The following is a 27,609-nucleotide window of genomic DNA, read 5'->3' as shown; positions in this document are numbered from 1 at the left end:
TGCCAGCCCCTGGTGGCAGGAGAGCTGCACCCAGGCACACCCGCCAGCACTCCAGGTCTGTGGTCCTGCTGGCGGGAGAGGAACGTGCCGTGGTCCCAGGACCACCTGTCTGCTCCTTAGTAATTCCTGTCCCCCGGCTTTCCCAAGGGACTTGCGACAGCCCTGAGTCGTCCATGGTGTCCAGAACCCCTGGAGGATGTGACCTCATGCTGGGCCTCCTCTGAGGGTCCTCCAGGTGTCCTGTCACTCTAGGTTTCCCAGGGACAGCCTTCCACATGCCTGTCCAAGGCTGGCTGGCTCTCGACAGGCCTGCAGGGGCAGGTGAGGCTCACGGCAGAAGCCCGGTTTGAAACCAGCAGGAACAGGCCACAGGAGAGGGCGGGGGGGGGGGGGGGGTGCGGCCGGCGGGCTGCTCTCAGCCTCTGGCCGGGTCCTGCCCCTGCCAACCCTGAGCAGCTGCTGGCCCGTCGTCCTGGAGTCGCAGTGTGGGCCTCGTGTGGGGGATGGTGTGCCTGCCTGCCTTGAGGCTGGCTGGCACACGCAGCGTCCTCCCGTCGCCGCGTGGAGGGACTTCTTTCTGCTGTTGGAATGACTTCCATTATGGATAGAGCACCTCTTGTTTATTCGCTCATGCGACAGCCGGTTGGGTTGTTGGTATGAATCATGCCAATGCAGGCGTCGGAGGCGGATTTTGGGTCCATGACTGGGTGAGTTTATTTCCTTTTAATATGTGATTATAGAAAGAAAGGTGCATGTGCATTCTCTCTTGGCACTCTCCTTTCACTCTCCCATAACCCCCACCCACAGTACTGGGGATTGAACCTCGGGCACTCTACCATTGAGCTACACCCCCAGCTTTTTATTAAAAAGCTGAGACAGAGTTTCACTAAGTTGCCCAGGCTGTCCTAAACCTGCAACCATGCCTGAGCCTCTTGAAAAGATGGGATGCAGCTGTGCACCCCATAACCAGCCCTGAAGATCTCTTTCTGTCTCTGATATGTTAGGATTCTAACATCTACCAACAGATTCATACTTTTTTCTAAAGTACGTGCTCTACCACCAAGCAACACCCTGAGCCCCAATATACTTCTTGTAATTTAACCTTTATATTTTCATTTGCTTATAACACAAAAAATGCTCTCCTAATTTAATTTCTTTTTAAAGTAACTGAAAAAGACAAGTGAGTTCAGTACTGTGTTTTACAAGCTATAAACTGTTGTCTGATGTACACATCAAGCCTAAAAATAAGGTATTAAATATTTTACAATTTAAAACAGAAGCCCCACTTCATTGGTTAAAATAAATTTATGTCCAAATGTTGTCTTCATTTCATAATGAACTTATTCTAATTCCAAACACGTAAGGATCAAGAAGGCAACAAACAGGTAGGTGGTTATACATTCCCACACCTATCATCTTACATTAGGAAAGAGCGAGCCTCAAATCATATTTAATGCTCTCAGTCACTATTACTGAATGCTTGATGAAGAACCACATTAATACTGACCCTTCATCTGTCACAAATGTCACAACTGTAGGCTCAAAACTGACCCTGAACATACTAACACTGAAATCATAGAAAGAAATTGGTTGTGTGTTTAATTGGGAGATAGGCAATTTTAGAAATAAAAATTAAAAATCAGGATTCCATACCTTGTGCCAGCATTCCAAGAATAGTGCTTTGTGCTAAAGTCCCCTGGCTTCTTCTGCCCTGTGGTATTTGGCTTCCCTGTGATGAAAGCCTGAGCTTCACTTAGACTCCCCACAGAGGGGTATAGTGCAAAATGGAGAGGTGCACCACGTCAGCGTACACACGGTGTGCTATCCCTTCAGCGTATTTCTCGCACCTGCCAGGTGTGCAGCGAGCTGTCCCCAGTGCAGGTGCTGTGCAGCCCCTTGGTGTCTTTTCAGGGACATGTCTGCAGATTCTTTGGCCACTTTTAACCGGGAGAGTCGCCTCTTCATTGAGTTCTAAGAATCCCGTCCGCGTTCTGGGCAGGCCAGACCTTACTAGACGTGGCCTGCCATGTTTTCACCCGTCTGGCCGTCTTTCTCCTTGAGACGCGCCCTTTGAGGTTCACGGGTCTGATTGGGAAGCAGGTGTGCCTGTTCTTCCTCTTGTCGCTTTTTCTTTTGATGTCACAGGTAAGAGACCTTTGCCTCATCTGTCGTCATGAGGTTCCTGCCTAGTTTCCTTTCAAGAGTTTCCTGGATTTAGTTCTTACCTTTAGATCCTCCATTGACTTCTGGTTAGTTTTGCATGTGGTATGAAGTCGGTGGCCCTGTGTCGTTCTGGACCCGGCCCCGCTGTCCAGCAGCTGTGTAAAACCCTGTGGAACTACTTGGGCATCTCTGAAAACATCAACCCATCACAAAATGTCAGTTTATTTCCAGACTCTCGATTCTCTCCCACTGATCCGTCTTGTCCTTCAGCTTTTTATTTTTTTATTGTTCTTTCTGCTTGGCAATACATGACAGCAGAATGCGTTTCGAGTCATCGTACACAAACGGAGCACCACTCTTGGTTTCCCTGGTTGTGCAGGACGTAGCCACTTGTGCAGTCGTACATGCACAGTCCGCCGTCTGCCTCGCCGCCCCTCGCTCCCCTCTACAGTCCAGCCTTCCTCCACTCCTCCCGTCCCCTCCCCATTATGCGTCAGCATCCACTTATCAGAGAACATTCTGTTCCTCAGCTTTGAGTAGCTTTGTTGGAGGTTTGAAATTGGGCAGCGCGAGTCCTCCAGATTTGGTTTTCTTTTTCGAGACTGTTCTGGCCATTCTGAATCCTTGAATTTTCACATGAATTTCAGTATATCATATTTCATCACATACTTGTCATAAATTTTATGTCAATTTTTTTAAAAAGTGGATGCAACCATTATACTAATTTCTTAAAATTATGTATATATAACTTAAAAAATAATCTATCACTAAACTGGTGCAAAATGAGGATGCATGGGATACGCATATATTAAAATCAAATAGTCCAAGATGAACACACATCATTCCTTTGTAACAGTTTAGTGAACGTTTTTCCGACCTGAAAGGATAAAGTTAATGACTAGTTGTTATTGATCTGTGCATATAGTCAAAACATTGCACTTGAGAAAGTCTGCTCCAGTGTTGCGAAGCCCGGACTTTCCCATTCTGATCCTCGGCACCTGAAGGCCACACGGCTCTTGGGTTTCCTCTCTGAGGCGCCGCCCTCAGCGCCCGGCTGAGACATGTCCCCGTGGGCACCAGGGCCTTGGAACAGGCCCTGCCTGGGCTTGTAGCGCGCAGTGTCAGCGCAGGGCGAGCGGCTGGCGGAGGTCGCTGCCTGGCACCTTTTAAGCAGCAGAAGGGCACCTTTTAAACACTACAAGGCCAGCGGCGGAAGGCTACAGGACAGAATTTGGACTGGTTGACGCAACAGTTCTGCAGTGGTGACGTCAGCCTTCGGTCGTGGACCAGGCAGGGGCAGGTGGACCGAGGGCAGCCTGACTCGGTGGCTCGCAGCGCCGGGGCTTCAGGTCCGCAGGTCCCAGGGCACCTCTCCATTTACTCAGGTCTTTAATTTTTCTCAACAAAGTTTTGTACTGTTCAGAGTGTAAGTTTTGTCCTTCTTGTTAAATTTATTATAAGTGCTTCGGATGCTGCTGCAAATGGAATTTCTTTAATTTTGATTTCAGATTATTAATTGCAAGTGTATAGAAAGAGTTTATTTCTACACGTCGATCTTGTACCCCGCCTTGCTGGGTTCGCTTGTTAGTGCTGGATCTTTTAGTAACAGCTAGAGTTTCTATGTAGACATCTGCATCACCTGCCAACAGGGCAGTCCCTGTGTCCCACCTGGGTGCCTTTCCCTGCATCTCCCTGCCTGCTGCCCGGTGGACGCCCACTGCACCGTCAGGGAGTGGGGAAGCCGGCCTGTCCCATGCCGCCCCCAAGACATCAGACCAAGGCAAACTCCGTGCCTGAGTGTTCCACGCGGAACCCAGCTGTCCCCTCCCCTTTCCTGCCCTCCCTCTCCTCTCCTTCCTTTTCTGGGCAGGGCAGGCTGTGCATACTCTCGGTGCTCATGATGTTTTTGTAGGTTTTGTCATGACACGTGACTCTGGTGATGACATGATTGTGAGTGGGTTGGCAGTCAGTGACAGTTGTTTCCGGAGAGAACTGGAGTGCCAGGCTGGAGAGGGTGAATGTCAGAACCACACTGCCAACGACCTCTGTAGCTGGGCACGTTGGCGCACACCTAAGATCCCAGCAATGCAGGAGGCCGAAGCAGGAGGACCGCAAGTTCCAGCCCAGCGGGGGCAACTTAGCAAGACCCTGTCTCAAAATAAAAAACATTAAAAAGGACTGGGATGCAGCTCAGTGGTAAAGGGCAAGGTGTTCCTAGGCTCAATCCCCAGTACCACAAAAAGAGGGGTGGGGGAAGCAACTACCATCATAGACAGGCCAACGGAATGGCATGTTACTAACACAAGAAGTCCACTGAAGGTCAGTCTGCAAGGAAAACCTCACTTGGCAGAGATGCTCCTAGAGAAGACCTGGGACTAGGTCTGAACTAGACCTCTCCCAATCAGCTGTGAGAGTCTAAGTTATCCTCAGAACATCCCACTTGGCAAGTCAGAAAGGTGGGACGGGCTCGGCAGAGATTGCTCCATCGTGTTCCTGTGGTGTCCCAGCTTCCTGAGGGCCCTTTGCACAGATCACAGGCATCCCCAAATCGGGGTAAAAGGTGAACGAGCAGCATTTGCAGTGTTTGCCGGTTGAACAGGAGAACTTCAGCTGAATAGAGCATCACCTGTGTAGAATGCGTCACTTCTGGCCCAGATGTAAAGGAGAATGTGTCTGTCTGTGTATCCTGTTCCTCCCAGGTACTTAAAATGCAAGTTTAAAAACTATTTGTCCCTAGGTACTGTGGTATCCCCCTTGTATTCTTGCTTAGGAAGCACATTTTTACAAATAATGTGAAAATCTACCCAACCCAATTTCTGTACGTTACTTCCAGACTGTAGCATGTAAGTCTAACTGGATTTGAAGACACCTGTGACAGACATCTACACCGGGGTCTTAACAAACTCCCTGCTCCCGCAGATGGCGCTCAGACCGATCACCTGACCCATCACCGTGCCTCTCTGCCGCTTTCCTGGGCTCAGTGAGCTGCAGTCCAGGGAAGGGAGGCGGTGGACGTGATCCTGGCCCTGCGACACGTAGCCACAGGGCAGCTGTGTGTAGAGTGACTGAGCGATGACGAAGCTGAACCCTAAGCAATGTGGAAATGCTTAGTCAATCGTTTTTGATCAAGTTAGTTTCCTCCTGTTTGAGAGTGACCTAGAAGGGCCTGTGCCTTTAGGGTAGCATGCCCTGCCGCCATCGCTCTCACTGTCAACCGCAATCTCAAGTCCAGGAAGACAACTCCTTTAGCACTCTGCAGAGTAAGCCACAGCAGGTGCACTGTGGAGGTTCCTTTTATGGAAGGGGGTTCCTGAACTTATTTTCTCTTTTCTCATGCAGCTTTGCCCAGGTGGGCCTCAGTTTCAGAACACATAGCAATACATACAACTCGATCTCAGGTAGAACCCAGTTCTGCTGGCCAAAACAACGTGCAAAGGGGCCCCTGTGGCCTGGAAAGCGTGTGTGTGTGTGAGTGTGTAAGTTTAAGAGGACCCTAGAGTAAGCTGGAGAAAAGGACCCCATGAGTCTGTGTAGAAACAAGTGCAAGTCCCAGGCTTACCCCTTAGTTATGCATGTGAGGGACAGATTTAGAGAAGCAGCATAAAAAGGCTTTGAAAATGAAACTTGGACTGGAACCATGGGCCACAGAAAGCAGCAGAACTTGTGGTCTGAACTTACCAGGTTGGCAGGCTGGAGAAATCCTCTGGAGAAAATAACAGGTAACAGAGTCTCAAAATGTCCAGTTTACAACCCCAAATTACTTGACATACAAAGAATCATGAAAATGGACCCATTTCCAAAGGAAAAGATGATCAACAGACCCAAGCCAAAAGATCCAGGTGATAGAACTATCAGACAAAAACCTCAAAGCAATTATCACAACCATGTCACATATGATAAAGGCAAACACACTTGAGACAAATGGAAGGACAGAACTTCTCAACTAAGGAGTACAAGCAATATAAGAGAACCAGATGGAAATTCTAAGCCAGTCAAAATGGCACATGCCTGTAATCACAGTGATTTCAATGGTGGAGGCAGGAAGATCACAAGTTTGAGGTCAGCCTCAGCAACTTATTGAGAATCTGTTTGAAAATTTAAAAAGGAATACCAAGGACTGGGGTAAAGGACTTGGGCATTCAATCCCCAGTACTTTCATTCATTCATTCATTCAAGTTGGAGTACTTATAATGTCAGGCAATGTATATTTTAGAGTGGAGTGTATCACCAAAGATAAAAAGAGACATTACAAAGCTATAAAAGAAAGCACAACAATCCTAAGTGTGTATTCTTCTAACAATAGAATTTCAAATTGCAGGAAGAAAAACAGAACTGAAATGTCAAGTAGTTTCTTATAGTCAGAGACTTCTACATTTCTCTTTCACCAATTGAGAGAACAAATAGAAAATCTTAAGGACAGAGAAGAATTGAACATTATCAACCATTTTGACCCAACTGACATTTGTAGACTATTCTTCCCAACGGCAGCAGAATATATATTCTATTCAAGTGCATATGGGACGTTTACCAAGATGTACCATGTTCTGAGCCTGGAATGACCCTTAATACACTTAAAAAAATTGAATTCATGAAAAGCATATTTTCTGACCTAATATTATCCAGAAATCATTAATAGAGATATCTGGAAAATTGCTAGATATCAAATAACCTATGCATTAAAGAGGAAGTCATAAGAGAAATTAGAAAACACTTTGAACTTGGTGAGAATAAAAACACAACACATCGAGATTTATGGATTGTAGCTAAAGTAATGTCTAAAAGGATCTTTATAACCTAACATGCTTACAATTAAAAATGAAGAAAAGTCTTAAATCGATTATCTCAACTTTCACACAGTATTTAGGGGGGAGAAAAGCAAACTAAAGCCAAAGCCTGCTGCAAAACAAAGGAAGCAAGAAAGAGTAGAGAAAAATGTAAATTTAAGAGAAAAAAAAAAAAAAAAACAGATAAAAATCAATGAAAATAAAACCTGGTTCTTTGAAAAGATCAATAAATTGGATAATCCTCAACTGATCAGGGAAAAAAGATACAAATTATAACATTAGAAATGGAAGACAGAACATTACTACAGAACCTTTAGACATTAAAAAGAGGTTAGGGAAAGACGACAATTTTATGCTCATAAATTTGACAATTTAGATGAAAAGGATAAATTCCTAAAAGATACAAACTAGGAAAGCTCACTCAAGAATAAACAGATGAACTAACTAGTTTTAAATCTATAAAGAAAAATTATACCAGTTAAGGGAGACTTAATTCTAGTTCCATACAAACTCTTACAGAAGACAGAAGAGTGAATCCTTCTCAGCTCATTTTAGGAACCCAGCATTACCTGATAAGAAAACTACATAAGTCCTTATAAGAAAGGAAAGCCTCAAGCCAGCATCCCTCATAAACATAGACCCCAAATCCTCAACAAAACGTGAGCAAATTTAAGAGCCACATGTGGGGGCACACACCTGGAGTCCCAGCTACTTGGGCTGCTGAGGAGGGAGGAACACTTGAACTCAGGAATTTGAGACCAGCCTGGGCAGTACGGGAAGGAGTGTGTGTGTGTGTGTGTGTGTTTGAATCCACCAATGAATGAGGGATTGGGGGACTAGGGTTGTGGCTCAGTGGTAGAGTGTTTGCCTTGCATGTGTGAGGCACTGGGTTTGATCTTTAGCACCACATAAAAATAAATAAATAAAGGTATTGTGTCCATCTACAACTAAAAAATTTTTAAAAAATAAGCGAGGGATTTTTGTTTGTGTGTTTGGTTTGTTTTATAGTACTGAGGATCAAAGCAGGGCCTCGCACATGCTAGGCAAGCATTGTATCACTGAGCAACATCCCCAGCAAAAGGAGGTCTTTATCCTGAAGGAACTCGTTTATTCTGGGGGAGAAATAAATGGGAGATGCAAGGTTAGTTCAACCTTCAGCCATCAACCAATTCACCAAATCAGACTAAGGAAGAAAAACCTTAGGATGTTTCAATAGATGCAGGAAAAGTATTTGACAAAATTCAGTATCTATTTATGATGACAACCCTCAGCTACAGGCAGAGTGTGCAGGCCTGTGACCCCAGCAACTCAGGAAGCTGAGGCGGGAGGATCTCAGGTTGAGGTCAGCTGCAGCAACTCAGCGAAGCCTTATCTCAAAAACTAAAAGGCGTGGGATATAGCTCAGTGGTTCAGTCCCCACTAGCAACAAGAGTTGCGGCTGAGGTTGCTGAGACCCATGGTAAGAAAGAACCTTCTGGTCATGAAACTGACAAAGGAAAGAAATGTAGGCTGGTTTGGCTGCACCTCAGACTGCAGAGGTGCTGGCCCTGGGCACGCCAGTGCTTGGTTAAGAGGAAGAGACGCTGCAGTGTGGGATCCAGAGCTACCTGGTGTCTGCTGGGGTCCTGGGACATGCCCCTCAGGCAAGGCAGGACCACTGTAAGAGGAAACTTCCTCTCTACAGACGCCATGGATACCTGTCTGCTGCAGATCAGGAGCTGGTTCTTGTCCCCTGGTGTTGAACACTAAAAACCTGAGAAACACCAAGGCAGGCGTAGCAAGCAAGTTTGACTTAAGAAAGTGACAGACACCCCCAAAGAGGAGGGGCCTCAGAGCCGGCCCTGGGAGGGGTGCGACTGGCTTCTTAGAGACCCCAGGCCCCCCTCTTTATTGTGTTCCCCTTCTTCCCTGTGGTGCACTTGGTGGAGAGCAGGAGCAGAAGGAGCAGGAGCGGAGGTGAGTGGCCGTGTCCTCCCTCTGCACCCCACCCCTCCTCACCCACGGCCTGACCTTTGCCCTGCCTCTTTGAGGCATTTGAGGAATGTGACATATCCTGTCCACTTAACCAGGCAGGGCGGCAGGCAAATAGCTTTTTGGCAAAGCAAGGGTGCGGGTCAGCACAGCGGGCCCCTTGTAGGGAATCATTCTCTCAGCCCGGTGCTCCTGCCAGCCGCATGGGTCTGTCCCCTACCACGTCACACTGGGGGGTGAAGAGCAGAATGGTCTGCCCACCAGACAGCAAGGAGGCTGTCTACTCTGCAGTTTTTTCTGTTCAGCACCATATTGAGGTGCTGGCCAATGTAACAAGCAAGAAAAATAAATGCATATATGTTGGAAAGGGTGAAATAAATAATGCCTTCTTCATTTGTAGACAACATGAGTATCCACATGGAAAATCTCAAAGGAATCAATAAGGAGTCCATCAGAACTAATTTGTATGATTAAGTTCAGCAAAGTCACAGAATACTAGGTTAATGTACAAAATTCAATACATATTTCTTTGCTAATAATGCACAATTGGAAACTGAAATCAAAATTTTAAACATGGGAAACAGACTTCCTCTTCCAGGTAGGATGAAATGGTTTATGGTAGATCGATGCCTCTCACTAAGAACTAGAAAAGCCAGACAAAAACACAAAAGGCATCTCTCCAAAGGCATCAGAAAGCTGCAGAAGCAATAGAGACTGACAGGGTTATGATTCAAAGAGGGGAAGACCAGGGAGAGAAGAGCTGACCATCTGCAGCCAGCGTTTGCCAAGTTTTTGTTCATGCTGGGTTTAATGACAAACCAGAGATCCGAGGGGCGTCTGATCATGACGAGAGCGGAGACTTGAGGGCTGACCTTTCCTTCAAGTCTTTGACAAGTTGGGAAGCAGAGAGGATGATGTGCAAATGTTCAAGAGCTCATGTGAGGCTCCTGAAAGGCAGAGTAGTGATGATCCCAGTGCTGAGGAGGGAGGGCCTACTGCCCTGGGGGACTGGTTCTTGGCAACGGAAGGACAGGGAGGCAGGCTTGGGCACCCCCACTCAGCGTCTCTTCAGAGGAGAGCTGGGCCCGGGAGGGGACACAGTGCCCTTGAGGGGAGGGCTTGCCACGCTTTTCCTTAGGAGCCAGAGGATAAAGATTTTAGCAGTGGTGGCCTCTGTCCACTGAACTCTGCTGTTGTAGGACAAAAGCAGCGTGGCCAGCGTGTGGACAATTGGGCTGTACTGTGCTCCAGTGACGCTCTACTTCCAAACACAGGCGACCAGCCTTAGGCTGACACTTCATCTGCAGTCCTGACACCCAGCATTCAGAGACCCGGGACAGAAGACAGGATGGGGACAGACGGTCAGGGAGGCAGACAAGGAGGCAGTAGACAAGAGCTTGGAAATCTCTTTGATCAGAATGTTTTGTTTAAATAGAGGAAACAATGGAGAAAGTAGGTAAGTGATGGAGGATTTCATCAAAGAATTTAAATCTGCGAAGCACAGACACTTAAGAATCTGCAAACGCTGAGCTTCCTGCTGTGCCTATCTGAGCACGGGAGGGAGAGAGCTGTCTCATTCCGGCTGCCAGGCCGAGTTTCAGTCATGGTTCACAAACACTTACGAGGTGAAGCTGCTGTCGTGACCAAAAGTGGCCAGAAGACACGTAAGCCTGAAAGTACTGGGAGGCCCGGGTCTCTGGAGAGAAGAGTCAGCCTTGAGACTGTCCGGCAGAGGCCCTCGGCACTCTTTGGAGTCACCCAGCAGGCTCTGCCTCCTCACACCTGGAAAGAAGTCAGAGACAACACAAGGCCCCTTCACAGCCGTGCCCGAGAACAAAGGCGAAGGAGGTAAAAGGCAGCCCAGAGGTGAGGACAAGGAAAAGAGCTGCTGTCCACAGAGGCGCAGCTCACGCCCTGGGCACCCAGTGCTGGGAAACTAAGGCCAGGGCAACGTGTCCACGGTGGCAGAGGTCGTGTGGCATCGGGGAAGTGGAGGAGAAGCTTGGATGGATCCCCCAGACACCTGGTTGCTCCCGGAGACCACCAGGGGAGCAAGCTGGTGGGTTTAGACCGCAGCGCAGGGAAGAGGAACGCTGGGCTCGCCAGCCTCTGCCCAGAGCTCGCTGAAGTCAGCGGAGCGCACGTCTGCTCCCGGAGAGGAGGACGGCCACTGGGTGACCCTGGAGACAAGAAGACATCCGTCTACAGGGAACTCGACACTTTACACTCCAAGTTTTCTGAACAGTGTCCTGCAGTTTGGGTTTGGACATAACCTCAAAGAAGATTAAATTTTCATGATTGTAATTCGTTAAGGCAGATTGATTTGTTTCCTTGAAAACTGATAATATTGAATTTTCTTAAGAGAAATGTTAAGCCCACTTTGTTCTATTGATGTAATGGAGCTTATGGATAGATGAGCACATCTATTTAAAGAAAAAAAAAGAGAAAGGCTTCCCTGGCCTCAGCCTCCTGGGTCCGTCACGGCCTGTGGTGGCCGAGCACTCCCATTGTGGTGCTCTGCTCTTCTCTTCCCGAAGCAGCACCGTGGTTCTTTGGAGAACCTCTGATTCTCATTTGGATTGACCAGGTGGCAAGGTATCCTCACAGGGAAGGGGAGGCCTGAGCTGCCAAGCCCACAATGGAGGCAGGGGCTCCGGGGCCCTGAGTCACTTCTCTTGCCCACAAGCTCAGTGAGGGGCCTGTGAGCAGGCGCTGGGCCGGGGCTGTGCTGGCTGCGAGAACACAGGTCTTTGTCCTTGGAGCCACTGCAGGGCTGTGGCAGCAGCCGTGGGGTTAGAACCGCACCTCGGACACCTCACTGGCACGGGGCTGGTATATATGAGGGAATCAGATGTGAGACCCCTTCCCTAGTCCAAGTGGAGATGGAGGTGGCAGGCACAGCAAGAGTGGGACAAACTGGAGATTTAGGGAACTGGCTGGCAAGATTGGGGGTAGCTGGACTGGGCTGGAGGCTGGTGGAGGAAGGCGAAGGAAACAGGATGGCCCCAGCTCCCCAGCACGTTAGTTGGGAGATGCAGCGGGACAGTGACTCAAGGTGGGGAAGTGGGGCATGGCTGGGACCTGTCCGGGGGACAGATGGAGCCACAGCTGGGGCTCAGCTGAGAGGGCTGGGTAGGAAGTGCAGATGTGGACGCTGCCCTGGTCTGCGGGGAGTCAGGGTGAGGCTGCGCCCACAGACCCACATGCCCAGGCCTGTGCTCGGGCTCCCTGGAGGGACTGTGAAGAGCCAGCCCAGCAGCACCACCTGCCATCTGCAGTGGCACTGTGCTCCTCAGGCTGCTCCTTCCTGAAGCCTCAGTTTCCTGGCATGCAAGTTGGGGTCACCGAAGAACAGCCTGAGGAGCTGTGGAGTAGTCCTGGCTCAGCACCAAGAATGTACAATGCACCCTGGTGCCTGCGTGCTGCCAGCTGCTCCGGCACTCTTGGGTGCTTTGGTCTGGAAACAGACTTCCTGTGCTTGTCCTGAGTCGGCTGGCTCTAGGGCTGTCCCTGTGGGCTGATGTTTCTGGGTGGGGCAGGTGAGACACTCAGCACAGGGCCCCTTCCATCAGCAGCCTTGGGAGGATGGGCTGGCAGAGAGGAGAAGGTGGTCACAAGAAGTTCTGACACTTTAAAAATGCCAACCACACATGCCCTTCCTGGACTTCTCCTGGGGACCTGGAAAGCTGGCAGGTCAGGACGCAATCATGGGACTCAGCAGGGCAGTACAGGGGTCCGGGCACACTTGCCATGGGAGACTCCTCAGCCTGGGCTTGCTGGGGAGGCCACTGGAGGAGGCAGTAGGGCCAGAGAGCACTCTTGTCCATTCCTCTGCCACTGGCTGGGCCTTGGTCGGGTAGGGGCGGCGGGTGGTGCACATGCAGGGGTGCGGTGACAGCAGCAACAGCCGGGGCAGCAGTGCTGTGCTGAGGAGCCACAGCGGACCCTGTTTGAAAGAACAGGCTGGTCCTCAGGCCAGGACCAGCTGCCCAGCTCTTCCCAGCATTCTCAGGTGGCACGTCGGCCTTCCTGAGAACCCAGTGACCCTTGCCTCTTTGACAAGTCTGACTCTGTGTGGTCTGGTGGGCACAGCTGCTCCGTGCCAGGAAGGGACCAGAGGTGCCAGCAGAGCTTGGCTCTCCACCTCGTGGCCCACAGCCTGGGGAAGGCCCCTCCCAGCTCCGGGCCTCTGCTTCCCTCCAGCACTGAGAGGCTATGCAGGCCAGCCCCACCATCCTGTGGGCAGACAGTGGCCTGGCTCCCTGGCTCCCGGCTGTGACAGCCTCAGCCCTGCCTGCCTGCTGAGCCACAATGGCCTGGGCTTCCCTGTAGTATCTGCAGGTAGCGGGTGGGGACTTTGGCCCACATGTTCCCTCTGCAGGTCCAGGCTGGTCACCCCACTGCTCTGGGGCAGAACTGTCACTCACACTGTGTCCTCTTGGGCTGGGGGAGCGTGTTGCTCTTCCCGTCTGAGAACGGCCGGCTCGGAGGCTATGCTTTCCAGGAGCAGAGTTTAGATTCCAGCCTGGTCCTAGAACCCGGTGCTCCTGCTCTCCACCTGGCAATTGCCCACACAGTCTGTGGCCTCCCCCCTTGTCCCTGCTGGCCACTGTCCCTAACACCGGTCCCACCACTCTGGGGTGGGTGTCCCACAGCTCTTTTCTCTGGTTTTCCACCAGGTGGCAGTGCAGGGTTAAGTTCACCGCCTTCCTCCCAGTCCTGGCCTGGGGTGGGCAGAGTGGCAGGAACTGATGCCAGGCGAGGGGCCCTGCGGCTGCGGCCACTTCTGCCACCAAGCAAGCCTATGCTAAATCCTAAATGCACCTCATCCTGGGTTTGAGCACATAGCCGGAAGCCCCAGGCGGGTCCCTTGCAGCACACGCACCCTCGGGCGCTCCTCCTAGGCACAGTCACTCAGTGTCCCAGAGCTGCTCCAACCACGAGGAAACCCTCTCCTTGAAAGTGGCACTAGGGCTCTGAGGCAGCAAGCCCGTGTCCCTGCCGGAGGCTTGGCTTCTGTGTTCCTGATACAGAATCCAGAGCATGGGGCTTTCCTGTGGGAACTCTAGGAACCAAAGAAGGAAGCGAGATTACAATAGGATCCAGCACCACCAGCTCCAGGCCTCCAAGTCCCGAGGTACAGAGGGCTTTGTTGGCTCCTGCAGCCACAAGGAAAATCTCCAAATCTGGGTGAGAACCAGCAGCAGATACCAGGGGCGAGGGGCCAAATCCTGCAGCATTCTCCTTTCAACTGGCAGCAGAGAGACGTGTGCAAAGGTCACACCGAGTGGACCTCCAGTGACTGGGGTAAAATGCCATCTGAACTCATTCAGAGGCGCTCTTTTCCCCTGGGTGGAATCCGCTCTTTGCCTGGACAGCTGGGGAACAGCTAAAGTTTTCCATGAACCTCTAAAAAGATCTGTCTCTCCCAGCTTCGTGAGAAGAGGAGGAGCCTGTGGGGAAGTGGCATTCTTGAGCTTAACACTCACACTCTTTTTCAAAATCTTACTGGTTTCTGACCAGACATGCCAGGGATACCATCCCAGCTCTCCGCACTTCTCAGGGAATAGCGGCCCTGGCAGGAGTCTGCAGCCTCGGGAAACTACTGGACCCTCACTAGAAATGGCACCCACCCCTGTCTGGGCCCCCATAGCTCCAGCATTAGCTTGGCTGGAGACCGGCAGAGCATCCGTGCAGGGACTCGGCCAGTACCTCAAGCAGCCGTTGGGCAGCTGTCCCAGCTGTGCCTGCCTGCATACCCCAGCCCACCAGCTTTGGTCCCTAGGGTAGCCCTGTGGCCCACGAGCTGGCTGCACCGTGGCCCTGGCCTCAAGCATGGCTTCTGCACATGAGCCTCCAGACTGTTTCCTCAGGAGCATCTGACCAGGTAGACACTCCTTTCTCCTGCCGTGCCCACCCTGCTGGCACTCCTGGGAGCTGGTGTTGTTTCCGCTATGTCTAGTCCCACAAGACAGTCCCCCCTTTCTTCAAGGTCCTTCAAGTACATTCTAGCACAAGCTGCAGAAGGGCAGCGCCACGGCCGTGTCAGTCAGGCAAGAGGCTCTCGTGTTTCTGGAACACCTGCGCACACAGGCTGAGTCTTTGGGGTCCCACACCCAGAGACAGAGTCGTGCTGCTATGTCTGATGCTGAGCAAACACCGAATGGCTGTCCAGTGTGTTCCCGTTACAGCAGTCCAATGTGGTTCCACACGAGTGGACACACGGCCTGCTCCCCGTTCTAATCTGGAAGACCCCTCTAGACGAGCTTTCTCAGCAGGAAGAAACTGTGGCTTTCAGGTTGGGTGAAGGAAGAGGGAGGTGGGAGACTCAGCCCACCCAAGCACCAGAGCTGCCCCTCTGGTGGGAACTGCCCATCTCGTCCCTCTCCTACCTCCAGGGGGCCATGCCAGGCCCTACTGTACAATGACTGTGACAGGAGATGACAGGACAGCCTGACACCAGCACCATGCATGGGGTGCTTCTTGCCCCTCATTGGAGTTACCCATGCCATCTCTCATTTATCTGGAAATGCAGGCCATGCACAGGGGACATCCCATCTCTGTGTTGACACTACTGAACTGCTCTAAGGGGACACTGTCAACTGTCCAAATGTTTACTTGCAGTGTCATACAAGGGGCAGGTGAATCTGTCTTCAAAAGTTCCCCTACCTCTTGGGGTCCTAAGGGGGTTTTAGGATCTGCCACAAGAAGAAAAAGTCAGATTTTAGGGTTGAAGACAACATTTCAAAATCTGGCTTTAAATAAACATGGAATTAAAAAAAGAGAGTGAGCGAGCGAGCAAGGAGCCTCCAGCAGCCGAAATTAGAAGCAGCCAGCCCTGGGCAGGGAAGCCATCTGTGAGCTGCAGAGCAGCATGTAAATGTCTGGGCTTCTCACCCCCGGCAGGAAAAGCTGGTGACGGCAGGTACAGCTCTGCTGTCTCCGGTGTGGAAGGACCCGTGGGGACACGCTCAGTTGGTCGTCCTCCAACTCCAGATTCTGAAGAGCAGAACTCCTTCTGGCCCATCCAGAAATGTCTTCAACCACCTCTGAAGCACCGTCAGTCATTTAAGGGGCAGAGTGATCAGAAAACAAAGATGACGTTTCGTTTTCAGCAGTAAATGAAGGAGGGGCGGGGGCAAACCAACCATCCAACCCTGAGGGCCCTGAGAAGCAGGTGCACACAGCCAGCGCACCGTGCTGGGCAGCTGCTGCCCTCTCAGTGTGCTCAGTCACAGAGGTACCAACCCTGGCCAGTCTTCCTGTCCACCTAGTCACCAAGCAAACCCAGCATGAGCTGGGTGCATAGTCTCAGGTGGTCTGGACAGGGACGAACTTCCCACCCAGGCAGGGCAGAACTGTGCCATGGCACCCGCATGCCCCTCATTCCAAACCTGGCTGTGGCCCCTAAGGTGCCATGCACTGAAGCCTCTCCCGAGGACTAACCTGCACCCCTTCCAACTACCTGGCCTGGCTCTGCACACGTGGCCAAGGCAGCCAGTGCTGTTCCTCAGGCACACCTATCCTTCCTCTGGATCCGGCCCTCCTTGCCTCACCTGGGCTGGCACAGAAGGGCCTGGCTGCAGAGGGCTCCATGGCAGGCCTGTCACCTGCAGGAGTTATTTAAGTCTGCATTGTCACTTAATGTATTCTGATAGGTAAGTGGGTGACCGAGCTGGCAGACACAGGATGACGCTGGGATGCAACAAGAGGAGGAGAAGCACCCGAGGAAGCTCAAGGCTCGTTCAAGCCCCTGTGCTCACCCCCACGCTGCCTCCCACGGCACCTGGAGTCACGCCGATGCGATGTGCAGGTTACATAAGGGGGCTGGTTGCTGGGGAACCTCTTCCAGCAACCCCCACCCCCTGCCAGGGCAGCAGGGCAGACTCCAGTGGGAGGCCACAGCTCCTGTCTCCCCCACCTCAGCAGAAAGCCCTCTGCCCTCCCAGCCTGGCCTGTTTGGAGGCTGCAGCAAGCCTGGGTTGGAACTTTCCAGGCCACCTCTCTAGAAGAGCTGAAATTGGACCAAGCACAAAGGGTCCTAAAGGGCCTGGGAGGCCATGCCCACATCTTCTAGACATGGAGTCTCCTTGGAGACAGCTCGGAACTGTATCTGCTTCCCAGTTGCACTCTGTGTCTCCATCCCAGGGGAGGTAACGCCAGAGACCACTGGATGTGCTCAGCTGGATCTCCCCCATCTGTGGTCGGAAATGTGGCCCATGTTGTGGTCAGGGAGAAAAGCCCTGGAACCAAGTCAGGTCATGAACAAAAAACTTAAGATGTGGTCAGGAACAAGGGTAGGGAGAGCCTACACCTGGGTGGCAGGAGGGAGAAGCCACCAGCTGGACCTACGTGCCCCATGACCTCAGCTCTAGTGGGCTGCACGGCCAAGGCCCTGAGGCCTCTTGCAGCTCCTGGACAGGGCCCCTCCATAGGGTGCTCTCTGTCTAGCAGCACAGGACCACAGGGGCCGTTCTCCAACTGCTGACCACAGTAGACACAGAGGGGATACAGGGTCTAGCAGATTCCAGGTGGAGGGCAGGCATTCACCTCCAGAACCCTGCAGGCTAAATGGGGGCTTGTGTCCACACTGCTGCCTCCTTTCAATAGGCTTAATTCCATATCAGTTTTAGATTTGAACACTTACTACAAAGGCAGCACCCCCTGCCCAGCTTCCCCCACTGTTAACAGTGCCTCTGTCACAATGAAGTGAGCTGATGACGATTCATTTTACTTCAGTCCATAGTTTATTCAGGTTTCTCTTTTACTGAGGGTCTTCTTTTTGTCCAGAATCCCTTGTGACCTTTAGTCTCGCTGTCTCCTTGGGCCCCCGTGGGCCTGCAGCTTCTCAGACTTCCCTTTTCTCTATGGCAGTGGTCAGGGATTCTATAGCCTGCCCTCTGTGACTGGACAGGGGCTTGGGGGAGAAGATGCAATAGGTAATGTGCCCTTCTTGTCATGTCACCATGACCTTTTGTTGGTGCTGCCCTTGTCACCTGGCAGTGACAGTGACATTGGGTTCCTAGTCAGTGGGACTCCACCTCCCGAGGCACCCACTCTTTAAAGGGCAGCCTCTAACCTGACTCTCTCCTCAGTGTCCTGTCTAACCCAACACACGAGGGCTCGCCAGCTCCAGGTCCAGTTCTCCCGGCTCTTTGTGCCTCCACGGCCTGGCCTCTGCGCGTGGGGGCTGGGAAGGTTGTGAGAAGGGACTGGAACCACAGCAGCCCCACCCTCCATGCAGGAGGAACTGGCTCCCGGAACTGTCTCCTTGATCAGCCTGCCAGCACCCTGTCTCGCCTGTCCTTCTTGCCCCTGGCAGGCCACGGCCTATGTGGAAATGAGGCCCTTCCCTTCATGCTGGACAAAGCAAATGTGCTGGAGGCAGCTGACAGCCTTGCTGCCGGGAGAGAGAACCACCCAGCCCAGTGTGCTCCTGCTGGTAGGTGGCTGGTCGGCTGCTCTGAAGAAGGCGGCCGGCCGTCCTGTGGGTCTAGGAACCAGGAAAATAACACTCCCCACACGGTGCTGCCTGGTGACCTGGTCCAGGGACCTGGTTTGCAGGGAAGTAGGCATGGGGATGGGGCGGATGTAGAGGACGACTCTCCTGGCTCTGCCTTGGAAATGTGCAGACCTGCTCCTGTCTTCTGGCCTCTACTGCTCCGGAACTTCCTGGTTATTGATTACAAGTGCTCAATCCAGGAGAGAGAAAAGCGGGTAGGAGTTCTGACTGGGCGGACCCTTCCTTTGCAGAGGTGAAGCTTCAAGCGGAGGGGGTCGGGTGTCTGCAAGCAAGTCAGTGAACATCCCTTCACATGCCTACTGATCTCCAACAAGGGCCACCCTCTCAGACCAAGCTCAGCTGAAGTCGGGTGGGCAAGTCAGAAAACAGGCTTCGCTGGGTGGTCACCTCACAAAGGCCCTTCTGCTAGGCAAACCCCCCAATCGCTGTACTGCCTTGCCAGGGGAACAGCTTGCTGAGATGCAAAGGCTGTCATCCTGCAATTAAATCTGAGACCCCCCTTCCTACGTGACGTTGAGATGAAGCCACTTACATAACACCACTAAAAATAAACTGGTGGATACATGCATACTGACAATCCCCACCCCAGCCCCTCTCCTGAGCTGCCCACCCGATTCTGTTGACCTGGGGTCAGTAGTTAACGCACTGTGGGTCAGATTCAGGCCCAGGGTTTCTCCTGCCTCTGACCCTGCGCAGGTGCATGGGGCAGCAGACCCTCTAGCTCAGAGCTGGGGGGGCTACAGAGCTCCATAGCTACAGTGCCCCCTGAGGACACTCTGCCCAGAAGAGGCTGGACACTCACAAGGGAGAGGGAAAGTGAGAAGCATGCAGATTCCTGTCTGTCTCTGCCCTCGGTGGTTCTTGATGAGCTCCTCACTTGTGGAAGTCTGCTCCCAGCCCTGCCCCAGAACCTGGACTTGTGCAGCCTTCCCCCAGTGCAGTGCAGGAAGACCCAGGCCCGGGCAAGGCAGTAGGCCTGGGAGGGTGTGTGGCTGGCCGTCTCTGTGGGCCTGGTGGTGAGACCTCTGACTATTCCTCTTGAGAGGGTACAGGAAGAGCAAAGGGTCACCACTTTCACATTTGACATGGCTTTCTTTTGCTCTTTGTGCAGTGGGTGTGCTGATGGGTGAGATCCTACACGTGGGCCACAATTTTCTAGCCACGCTGACTGCCAAATTTTTAGTAAAATAAGTAGACTCCTCGGCTGCTCAACACTCTCAGAATCAGGGGAAAGGAACAAGGTGAGGTTTGTAAAGAGCTTTGAGTATCTCCCAAATTAAAAGGGGTCAGGACAAAAGCAGACTCCTAAACACCTGAGCTGGTGTGGGGTTATCTGGAGATACCAGTCTGCCAGCCCATCTCCCACTCTCGGGACCTGAGTTCTTACCTTGGTACACAACCCCTCCACCTCGCCACCCATGCTGTGGGTGCATGTCCCTGGAGGCCAGAGTTGCACAGCAGACAGAGGCAGGCCCTGACTGTCCTCCACGCCCAGGTAGTCCTGCCCTGAGCTGTGAAGTGCAAGGTGAGATGTGTGTTCATTCTCACTCTCTGCAGGGTTTCCAATGGCCTTCTTCTCACTGCTGGCTTCTGTTCCAGGTGTCCAGCCTCCTGCCCAGCTGCTAGATGAAGGGTATAGGCCCAGGTCTGAAGGTGCTAGAAGGCAGGCTGGGTTCCAAGTTGGTCACTGAATGTGTGTTTCATCCCTGAAGAGGAGCAGGGCGACCACAGGGGGAGCAGCCCAGGAAAGTACCGCAGGAGCTTCCCGAAGGTGAAGTGGGCCACCTTTTGGAAGCTCCTGTCCTGTCTTGTGTCTTCTGGGAGCAGAAAGTGCATGGGAATTCTCCCCAGGTAGTGAGGTGACACTCCCTCTCCCGTTGCTGCTGCCAATCTCCACCTTTCCTTGGGTCAGCAGGGGCTCCTGCCACTATTGGCCCCTGACGGAGTTCGGGTGGGTGAAGGTCAGTCCTAGGGCCCTGTTGTTAACATCAGTAGGGTGCAGGATGCTTGGCACCATGCTGGTCCAGAGCAAGGCGAAAAAGAGATGATGAGGCTTGAGACTTAGCAGTCTCATGAGCCAATATATGTCCTCATTTGTGAGAGTCACTTTGAGCTGCCTTTCTGTCACTTACAACCAAAAGAATCTGAGAAAATAAACACACGGGGATGTACCCTAAGACACTAGAGGCAAAGAAGAAAAGGGGAAGGTGGGGGCCGAAGCTGGAAGGAAAGAAGCCAAGGGAGAGGAGACCAGTGTGGCCCTGTGCTCCTGAATCCCACTTCCCTTTTCTTCCTCCACACGGAGCAGAGCTGGGCAAGGGGACCTGCCTGAGTCCCTGGCTATCTGTCTAGGAGTCTGTCATCTGCCATGTGAATTTTCTGTCCTCTGGGTGCCTGTTCTTGCAGAAGGAAGGAATGAGTGACTGGCTATCCAAGAATGGGATACTGACAGAGATGTCAGGCATAATTAAAGGGGAACGTTCAGCTCTGGTGTTTTACAACGTAAGGCAAATAATTCCTCTATGTTCATCTAATTTATGTAAACATTTCTCTAAAGGAATTGTACTAGGAACCCCGTGTGCCAACACATCCCTGGTCAGCTTCCCGGCAGATCCTCCGACGGCCTTCCTTCAAAGACCGCGAGGCTCTGGCTCCTCCAGCCAGGCTCCAAGCCTCCCTCCCCGTTTCCCACTCCTCCTGGTCCCTCCCGGATCCTCTCCCCAAGCCCCCTCGCCTCTCCGCAGATGCCCGCAGGGTCTTCCCTCGCCCATGGCCCTCTTGCCAAACCAGGGTCCACTCCTACGTTAAGTGCTCCCGCGCCCGCCCCTCTCAGGTGCTGTCCCAGGAACCCTCCCCGGGGTCCTCGCCCAGGGTGCAGGTCCTCCCCCGTCCCCTCCCCACAGAAGACCGGCCGGGGTCACCGCCAGCCGCGCTGACTCACCCGCAAGCCCACGTTCCTGGCGCCCGGAGCTCGGCCCTCTCCCTCGTGGCGGGCAGCCGGCGCCTCAGGCGTCCGATGGCGGGACCCTCCGCGGCGCCAGGCCGCTGGCCCCGCGGGCCGGCCGCCCGACGGCCGCCTCGTAGAGTGCCGCCTCCACGCGCGCTCGCGCCGGCGCCCCCCGCGCGCCTCCCCCACCTTCTGCTCCCTCTTCCTGCGCCACCCCGCCCCCGCTCCCCGCCCCCAGCCCGGCTGTCGCCCGGGCCCCCTCAGGCTGCGCCGGGGCCCCAGCCCGTGCCGCGCCTCCGCCTCCTCCTCCGGATCGACACCACCATTGGCCAATCGCCGCCTGGCTTTGGTCGCAGTGCCGCGCCCCTGATCCCGCCTCCCGCCCCCATCCCTGAAACTCACCAATGGGAAGGGCGGCGCAGGAGCGGGCTTAGCCGTTGCCTAGCAGCGACGGACTGGGCGGGGGTGGACGGCCGGGGGCGGCGATCCGGGCGCGGCGTGGGCGGGGCGCGTGGGCGGGGCCTGCGGCGGGGCGGGGTGCGCAGCGGATATAAAAGCGGCCGCCGCCAAACGCCGCGTTCTGTGGTTCGGGTCCGCGCGCTTCCTCCTTCTGCTGCTTCCGTGTCGCCGCCGCCGCCGCCACCCGCGCCCCCGCTCCGGTCTGTGGTGCAGCCGGGACCCAGAATCATGTCGCTGTCACGCTCGGAGGAAATGCACCGGCTCACGGAAAATGTCTACAAGGTGAGCCTCCAGCGCTGAGCTGAATCTGTCCTGGTGCGCTCGGGCCCGACCAGGCGACCCCGGGGCAGAGTAGTTGGGGCCCTCAGAGCTTTTCCTGCCGGGGCCTCGCGGTGCGAGCTTAGTGAGCCCAGTTCGGGCTGGTCACAGGTGGCCGCGCCCGCCATAGACTCCTCCGCCCGCCGCTGCCCGCACCGCCCCCGGTGGGCACCCCCACCCCGACGGCGCTGCTCGGCCCCCGCGCGCCTCTCCGTGCGCCTGCCTGGCGTACTGGGGGACGGAGCCGCGTCTGGCTCTGGGAACCCTCGCAACCGGCCCGGGCCGCTGCAGACCGGAGTGGAGCTGGGGGCTAGGGGCAGCGTGGGGGCCCTAGGCCGCCGCGGCCCGTGGCCCTGCGCCTGATTGGCGCGGTGGTGCGGTGGCACGGTGGGACTCTTCCTTCCAGGCGCGATTAGCCAGCCTTTGGGCACTTCTCAACAGGCTTTTCCTTTCCACAACTCCTTCTCAGTGTTAATGGACGTGGCCCAAGGTGGGAGGTCGAGCGCCAGCAGGTTGGATGGGTGGACAGATAATCCATCATCTTATGTAACCGCGGAGGGAGAAGACTAATTGTGTAGGAGGCTGACGCGCCTGCCTTTGCTTGTGATATGTGTTAAGAGTCGCATTCACATCCTCATCTGTGAAAATGACAGTTTCCCCTCTAAGCACCGCAGAGCCCCTGGAAGCCTCCTCCACCCCTTTCCCAGTCGTGTTTGTGCCTTGTGTACACATGGTGTGCTCTTGGTTTTCTCTTTCTCCAGCAACACAGCTCCAGGCTCCTCATGGCACCGGTCCCACTGCAGTTCCCCAGGGCATTTTCTCAAGAGAAAATCCCTGTCCTGACTGGTCCATGGCAGTCTTCTTACAAAAATGTGTTTTATTTCAAAACTGAGTCTGAAGGTTAAGTGAAAGGTTGGCAATTAGAGTAGCTGGTATTTGCGTGCAGTGGATGGTTCATGGCCACTGAATGGGATTGCGACCCGCTCTCAGAGCAACAGTTTCTAATTGTATTAACCAGCCATGGCTGTGCCTTCTTAGCCAGTGGCCTGTGAAACCCTCTTAACTTGTTCACTCTGGCTGCCGACAGCCAGATGGAGGCTTCTGGGGTGGCCCCTTTGGTTTCAGTTGGAGTTCAGAGACAGATTATACTTTAATACAGCTTTTAATAAAGGCTTTAAAGTTGCAGCTACATGGGTCTGGAGGAATCCTTGTCCGGTGGGGGCGTGGGGAGAGGGCTAAAGCAGCTCTGAAGCCATGTTTAGAGTTGCTGGTAAACAGGATTCAGAACAGCCTTTAGGGTTTTATGTTTGGGATCACGTAGACTCTGGCATATGTTTCTGGTCTTGTCGCTCTGTGGAAGCACATGCTGTCAAGGGAGGGAGGTTTATTAAATTATTAGTCATTAGTTCCTTTACGGTTTGCTCATTATTGCAGGAGGTGGAAGAGAATTGCTGGTCAGTCTTTTCTCTCCTATTTTTCTTGCTTTTATACTGAAATCATTAAACAGGAACTTTAATGATGAGATTCGGGAGGGTGCACGGTTTGGCTTTGCTCTGGGGGATCCACCGTCATCCTTAATAGTACTCATCACCGGGGCAGTCAGCCTGCAGGTACCGCTCTGTGGCTTCACCCACATGCAGCTGTAATTCATCTGGACGTCTGAAGTGAGTTCTGTCACAGTGGCAGAAAAACTGTCAGGACCAGGGGTCCCTCTGGCTGCAGCCCAGCAAGTTTGGGGTCCACAATGAGCACGCAGGTTCTGTGTGTAGTACTTGGTGGGCCAGTGGTTGGTTTTTCCAGAGTGAGGCGGTGGTGATGAGCTCTCAGTGGATTTTGTGGGGTTGGACACAAACAGGCTGCAGGTGTCTGAAAGGCTGCTCCCCCCGTGGTTCCTGCCCCGGTGACCAGCTCCACTCACTGCATGGCATCATGTTTGGCTTTGCACATTGGTGGCCTTCTGGGGCTGACTTCTGAGTCTTCTAGTCCTGTGCTCTATGACTCTTGTGTGTTTGGGGGAGCCCACAGTGCCATGGCAGTACTAGTACAGGTTGGGCATGTTGGCTTGCTGGCCAGGTGGAAACCCGGCCCATCCTGAGGCACTGTCAGGACACAGCTGAAGCCACCCATGCGCTGATCTAGGTCGGTTGGGCTGGTCCAGGCACCGCAGTGCTCTGTGCTCTCCGGGGATGCACTGTCTCTGGCTCCTACTGAAGCTGCTCCTGGTCCTGGTTTGGCGCTTGCAGAAGTGCTGGCAGTGCCTCTTGGAAAGGCCGGGCTGTGGCTGTGCTCAGGGTCACCCACGATGCAGCTCAGCTGTTTGCCTTGGCCCTCTCACTGCCTCAACTGCAGTTCAGAGTGGTGTCTACCTTGGCAAAGAAGTCTTGTCCTTGGCCCTGCTGATTAAAAATTGAGAATAAAATGTACAGTTTGATTTTCTCCTGGAAGAATCCTTAAGGCAGACTTCGACCTCTTTCCTGGTGGCTCAGTTCCCTTGGGAGCCATGTCCTCGGGGAATTTCATGGAAGATGAAGGGGAGAAAAACAGGACACCTTCCTGAGGTCCACTGGGAACTCCCCCTCAGATCCTTGGGCCCTGCAGAGAACAAGAGAGTGAGGGGAGGAAGGCCCCTCCCTCCTTGTTGCAGGAGGCAGAGCCCAGAGCCAGCCCGACAGCCTTTGGATCTAGGGACAGAGTGCTGGGTGGGGGTGGGAGAGTCTACTGCCCCACCAGATGACTTATGTGCCATTCAGAATTAAGGGAGCCTGATACCTAAGGACCCTCCCTCCAAGTGGGGTGCTCTGAGTGTCACTGCATGCAGAAGGGGGTTTCTTTAGCACCTGGCTGTGGCTCCTGGTGGGGCCAGGAAAGGTGGTCGGTTCTTGTGTTCTCATAGTCTTGTGTTTCTAGAGCAGCACTGGGTGACCCGGGACTCTTGAGGGTGAGAGTTCCAGCACCTTCTCTAGGGATGGTGCTGACTGCTTTCTTTGATGTGGCAGTGTGGGGGAGCAGCTTAGCAGGAGCAAATCACTAGGTGCTATTGAAGGAGCGTGACACCAGAGCTTTGGGTCAGCATGGCTGGGCTGATCACCAGAGGCCATCCGATTGTTTTCCTCACTGTGTAGCTGTTGGTAGGACCTGGCCTGGCTGTGTTGCAGCTGACCTATGAAGATGGCAGGTGCCTCAGGGTTCCTGAAGCTGGCGTGATTGGCCAGGACTGGCCCAGGCACTCAGTAGAAGGGTCCACCTGCACAGCTCCCTGCCACATCCCACCCGCTTCTCTTGGTGGGTGTTTTAGGGAGCTGTAGGCAGCCTGGGCCCCTGAACTCTGCAGCTGACTCACACCACGGTGGGACTGCCCCCTTTTTTTTTTAAGTATTGCAGGCCCAGGAAGAGACGTGAAGTGGGGTCTGGCAGGTCTGATTTGGCAGTGGCGCTCTGGGGTGTGAGTGCGCATGCACGCGTGAGCTGTGTGCACGCATGAGTGGTGCTTTGTGTGTCCTTTGGAGGCACCTCTGGACCCAGCCCCTCTGGTGCCATCTTCAGTAGGATGCCTCTTCCTTACCTTCAGCACCTGTCGCCACGCGTTGCTGGCCTGGCCACCAGCACTTGAGCCGTGGCTCTGGGATCCTGTCCCCTTCGTGGGGCAGCCAGGGCAGCAAAGGGCTGCTTCTTGGAGCTGGCCAGCCTCTGTAGCCCTTGTCCCCAGGTCCTGTCCTGACTGACCACAGGTGCCTGGTGCCTGGCATGCTGCTACGCGCAGCCGTCCCGTACTGTTGGGTGTGCCCGCTTGGTTGCAGGGGCACCGGGGCTTTGGTGTACAGCCCTCTGCGCCATCTGGTCTGGGTCCGGGCATGCTTGCTCATGCCTGCTGCCCCAGTGGTTCTTGCCTCAAGTGAGTGACTTGTTGGGGAGTTCAGCTTGACCAGTGGGGCTGACTGGCCTTGATGTTCAAGGTCAGAATGAAAGCTGGTATTCTGGGCTTCCGTGGACACCATGGAAGAGGAGAGGTGGGCACTTCAGGAGCTGTATTTTTCTTGTTGAACTGAGGCATCCGCAGGTCCAGGCATTGCGGGCTGGGCCCTGCCCCATGGCCACCCACAGCCAAATCTGTCAGGGAAGGCTGGTGAGCCACCTGGCTGCTGAGCAGGAGGGTGGTATCCCCTTCCCCGAGCACGAGGAGGCCCCTGAGCCCAGCTCACCTTCTCTCTGGCCGGTGCTCAGGGAGCACCCACAGCGTCACCATAGGATGGGAAGGGGCAGGTCTGGCCTGCACCGCGTGGCCCCACTCAGCTTCACGTTACTCTCTCCCCTCTGGTTACCCTTGACTGGCATCGCCTGTGGCTGTCATTGTGGGGTGGGGACACCCAGGCAGTTGGGTGAGGGGGAGCCCCGGGCCTGGCTCACGGGTGCCTGGCTTCTCCTCTTTCTCTGCCCAGTACACTGAGCCAGGACCTGCCTGCACCCCCCGCCGTCATAGCAGTGCTCTTTGAGGCCTCCCGGTGGAGAAGCCTGTGCTCCCGGGAAGGCCTGCACTCAGGTGGCAGAGTGGCTGTCAGCCTCCCCCGCACAGCGCTGCGCTGCGATCCGCTGCCTGCGCTGGAGTAATTGCAGCCGGGCGTGGACCGAGCTGGCACCCTCCTCCAGCCTCCTGCCACCCCTCAGCTCTGAGTCATTCCTGGCTTCAGATTGTGCTTCTACAGCTGCAAGATGACTGGAGGGGCCTTCACAGTGGGGGGGTGGTACAGGCACAGCTGTACCCCTGAACCGTGCTTGGTTGCCCTAGCATCAGGTTCTTCAAGGAGTGGCCTGGTTGTCCCAGGCTCCTCATATGGAGAGTCCTTACCCTGCCACGTAGTGTACCCCCAAGACCCATGTTTGCAAATTCAGGACCCACTTGGCTCGGTACCTAGGGGCTCACTGATTCCTAGGGCCTGGAACAGTGGCCAGGTTGTGACAGGGACCCATCAGTACTTGGGGGTGAAGGAGTTCCCTTTTTCCAGAGTGAGATCTCTGGAGAGGTCACATTGGAGTCACTGTCCACCTTTGCTGTGAGTTCTTCAGCTGTCAAGAGTAGTGGCTCAGTCGTCCTCAGTTCCTGGACATGGTGGCTCAGGTACAGGCTGGCTAAAGCAGGCTGAGATGTTAGTGGGAAACACTTTGCCTGATGAGGCCTGGGGGCTTTTGTGATCGGGACTTTGTCAGGGAGACCAGAAAGCCCAAGTGGGACAAGAGTGGCAGGGGTGGCCTGGGGACAGTGGGAAGAGAACTGCGTGGGAGCCCCCCGCGTGAAGTAGCATCCCCACGCTGGTCAGCTGGTAGGGGGCTGAGCCAGGCCCTGGTGTCCTGGTGCTGCTTGAATCCTGTGCTTCAGCAGTCCCTGGCATCCTGGGCAAGATGGTCAGCTCCCATGTCCTCGCTTCTCATCAGTAGTTCAGGGAGGGGAT

The 27,609-nt window shown here is 54.0% G+C and overlaps 1 protein-coding gene and 1 long non-coding RNA gene across 7 annotated transcripts in view; one reads left to right on the top strand and one right to left on the bottom strand.

The window, feature by feature from the left end:
- Nucleotides 1-645: 645 nt before the first annotated feature.
- LOC124979637 (uncharacterized) lies at nt 646-21,592 on the bottom strand. Its single transcript, XR_007107658.1, has 5 exons — nt 21,383-21,592; nt 19,829-20,585; nt 15,816-15,967; nt 10,541-10,700; nt 646-4,311 (listed from the first exon to the last, which is right to left on the bottom strand). It is a non-coding gene; the product is annotated as an uncharacterized LOC124979637 (long non-coding RNA).
- A 391-nt stretch (nt 21,593-21,983) lies between these two features.
- Nucleotides 21,984-27,609, top strand: part of Baiap2 (BAR/IMD domain containing adaptor protein 2) — a 64,137-nt gene continuing 58,511 nt past the window's right edge. For all 6 annotated transcript variants that reach the window (XR_007107692.1, XR_007107691.1, XM_047544545.1 and 3 more), the window contains exon 1: nt 21,984-22,129. Coding sequence is in view for 4 of the 6 variants with exons in the window: in XM_047544545.1 (XP_047400501.1) it covers nt 22,076-22,129 (54 nt within the window). In the remaining 2 variants the exon portion in view is untranslated. The remainder of the gene's footprint in view (nt 22,130-27,609) is intronic.

The sequence above is a fragment of the Sciurus carolinensis genome, chromosome 3 (genome assembly GCF_902686445.1).
Source record: "Sciurus carolinensis chromosome 3, mSciCar1.2, whole genome shotgun sequence".
NCBI lineage: Eukaryota > Metazoa > Chordata > Mammalia > Rodentia > Sciuridae > Sciurus > Sciurus carolinensis.
Note: the sequence above shows the minus strand (reverse complement) of the source record. Positions and strands in the feature narration are given on the sequence as shown.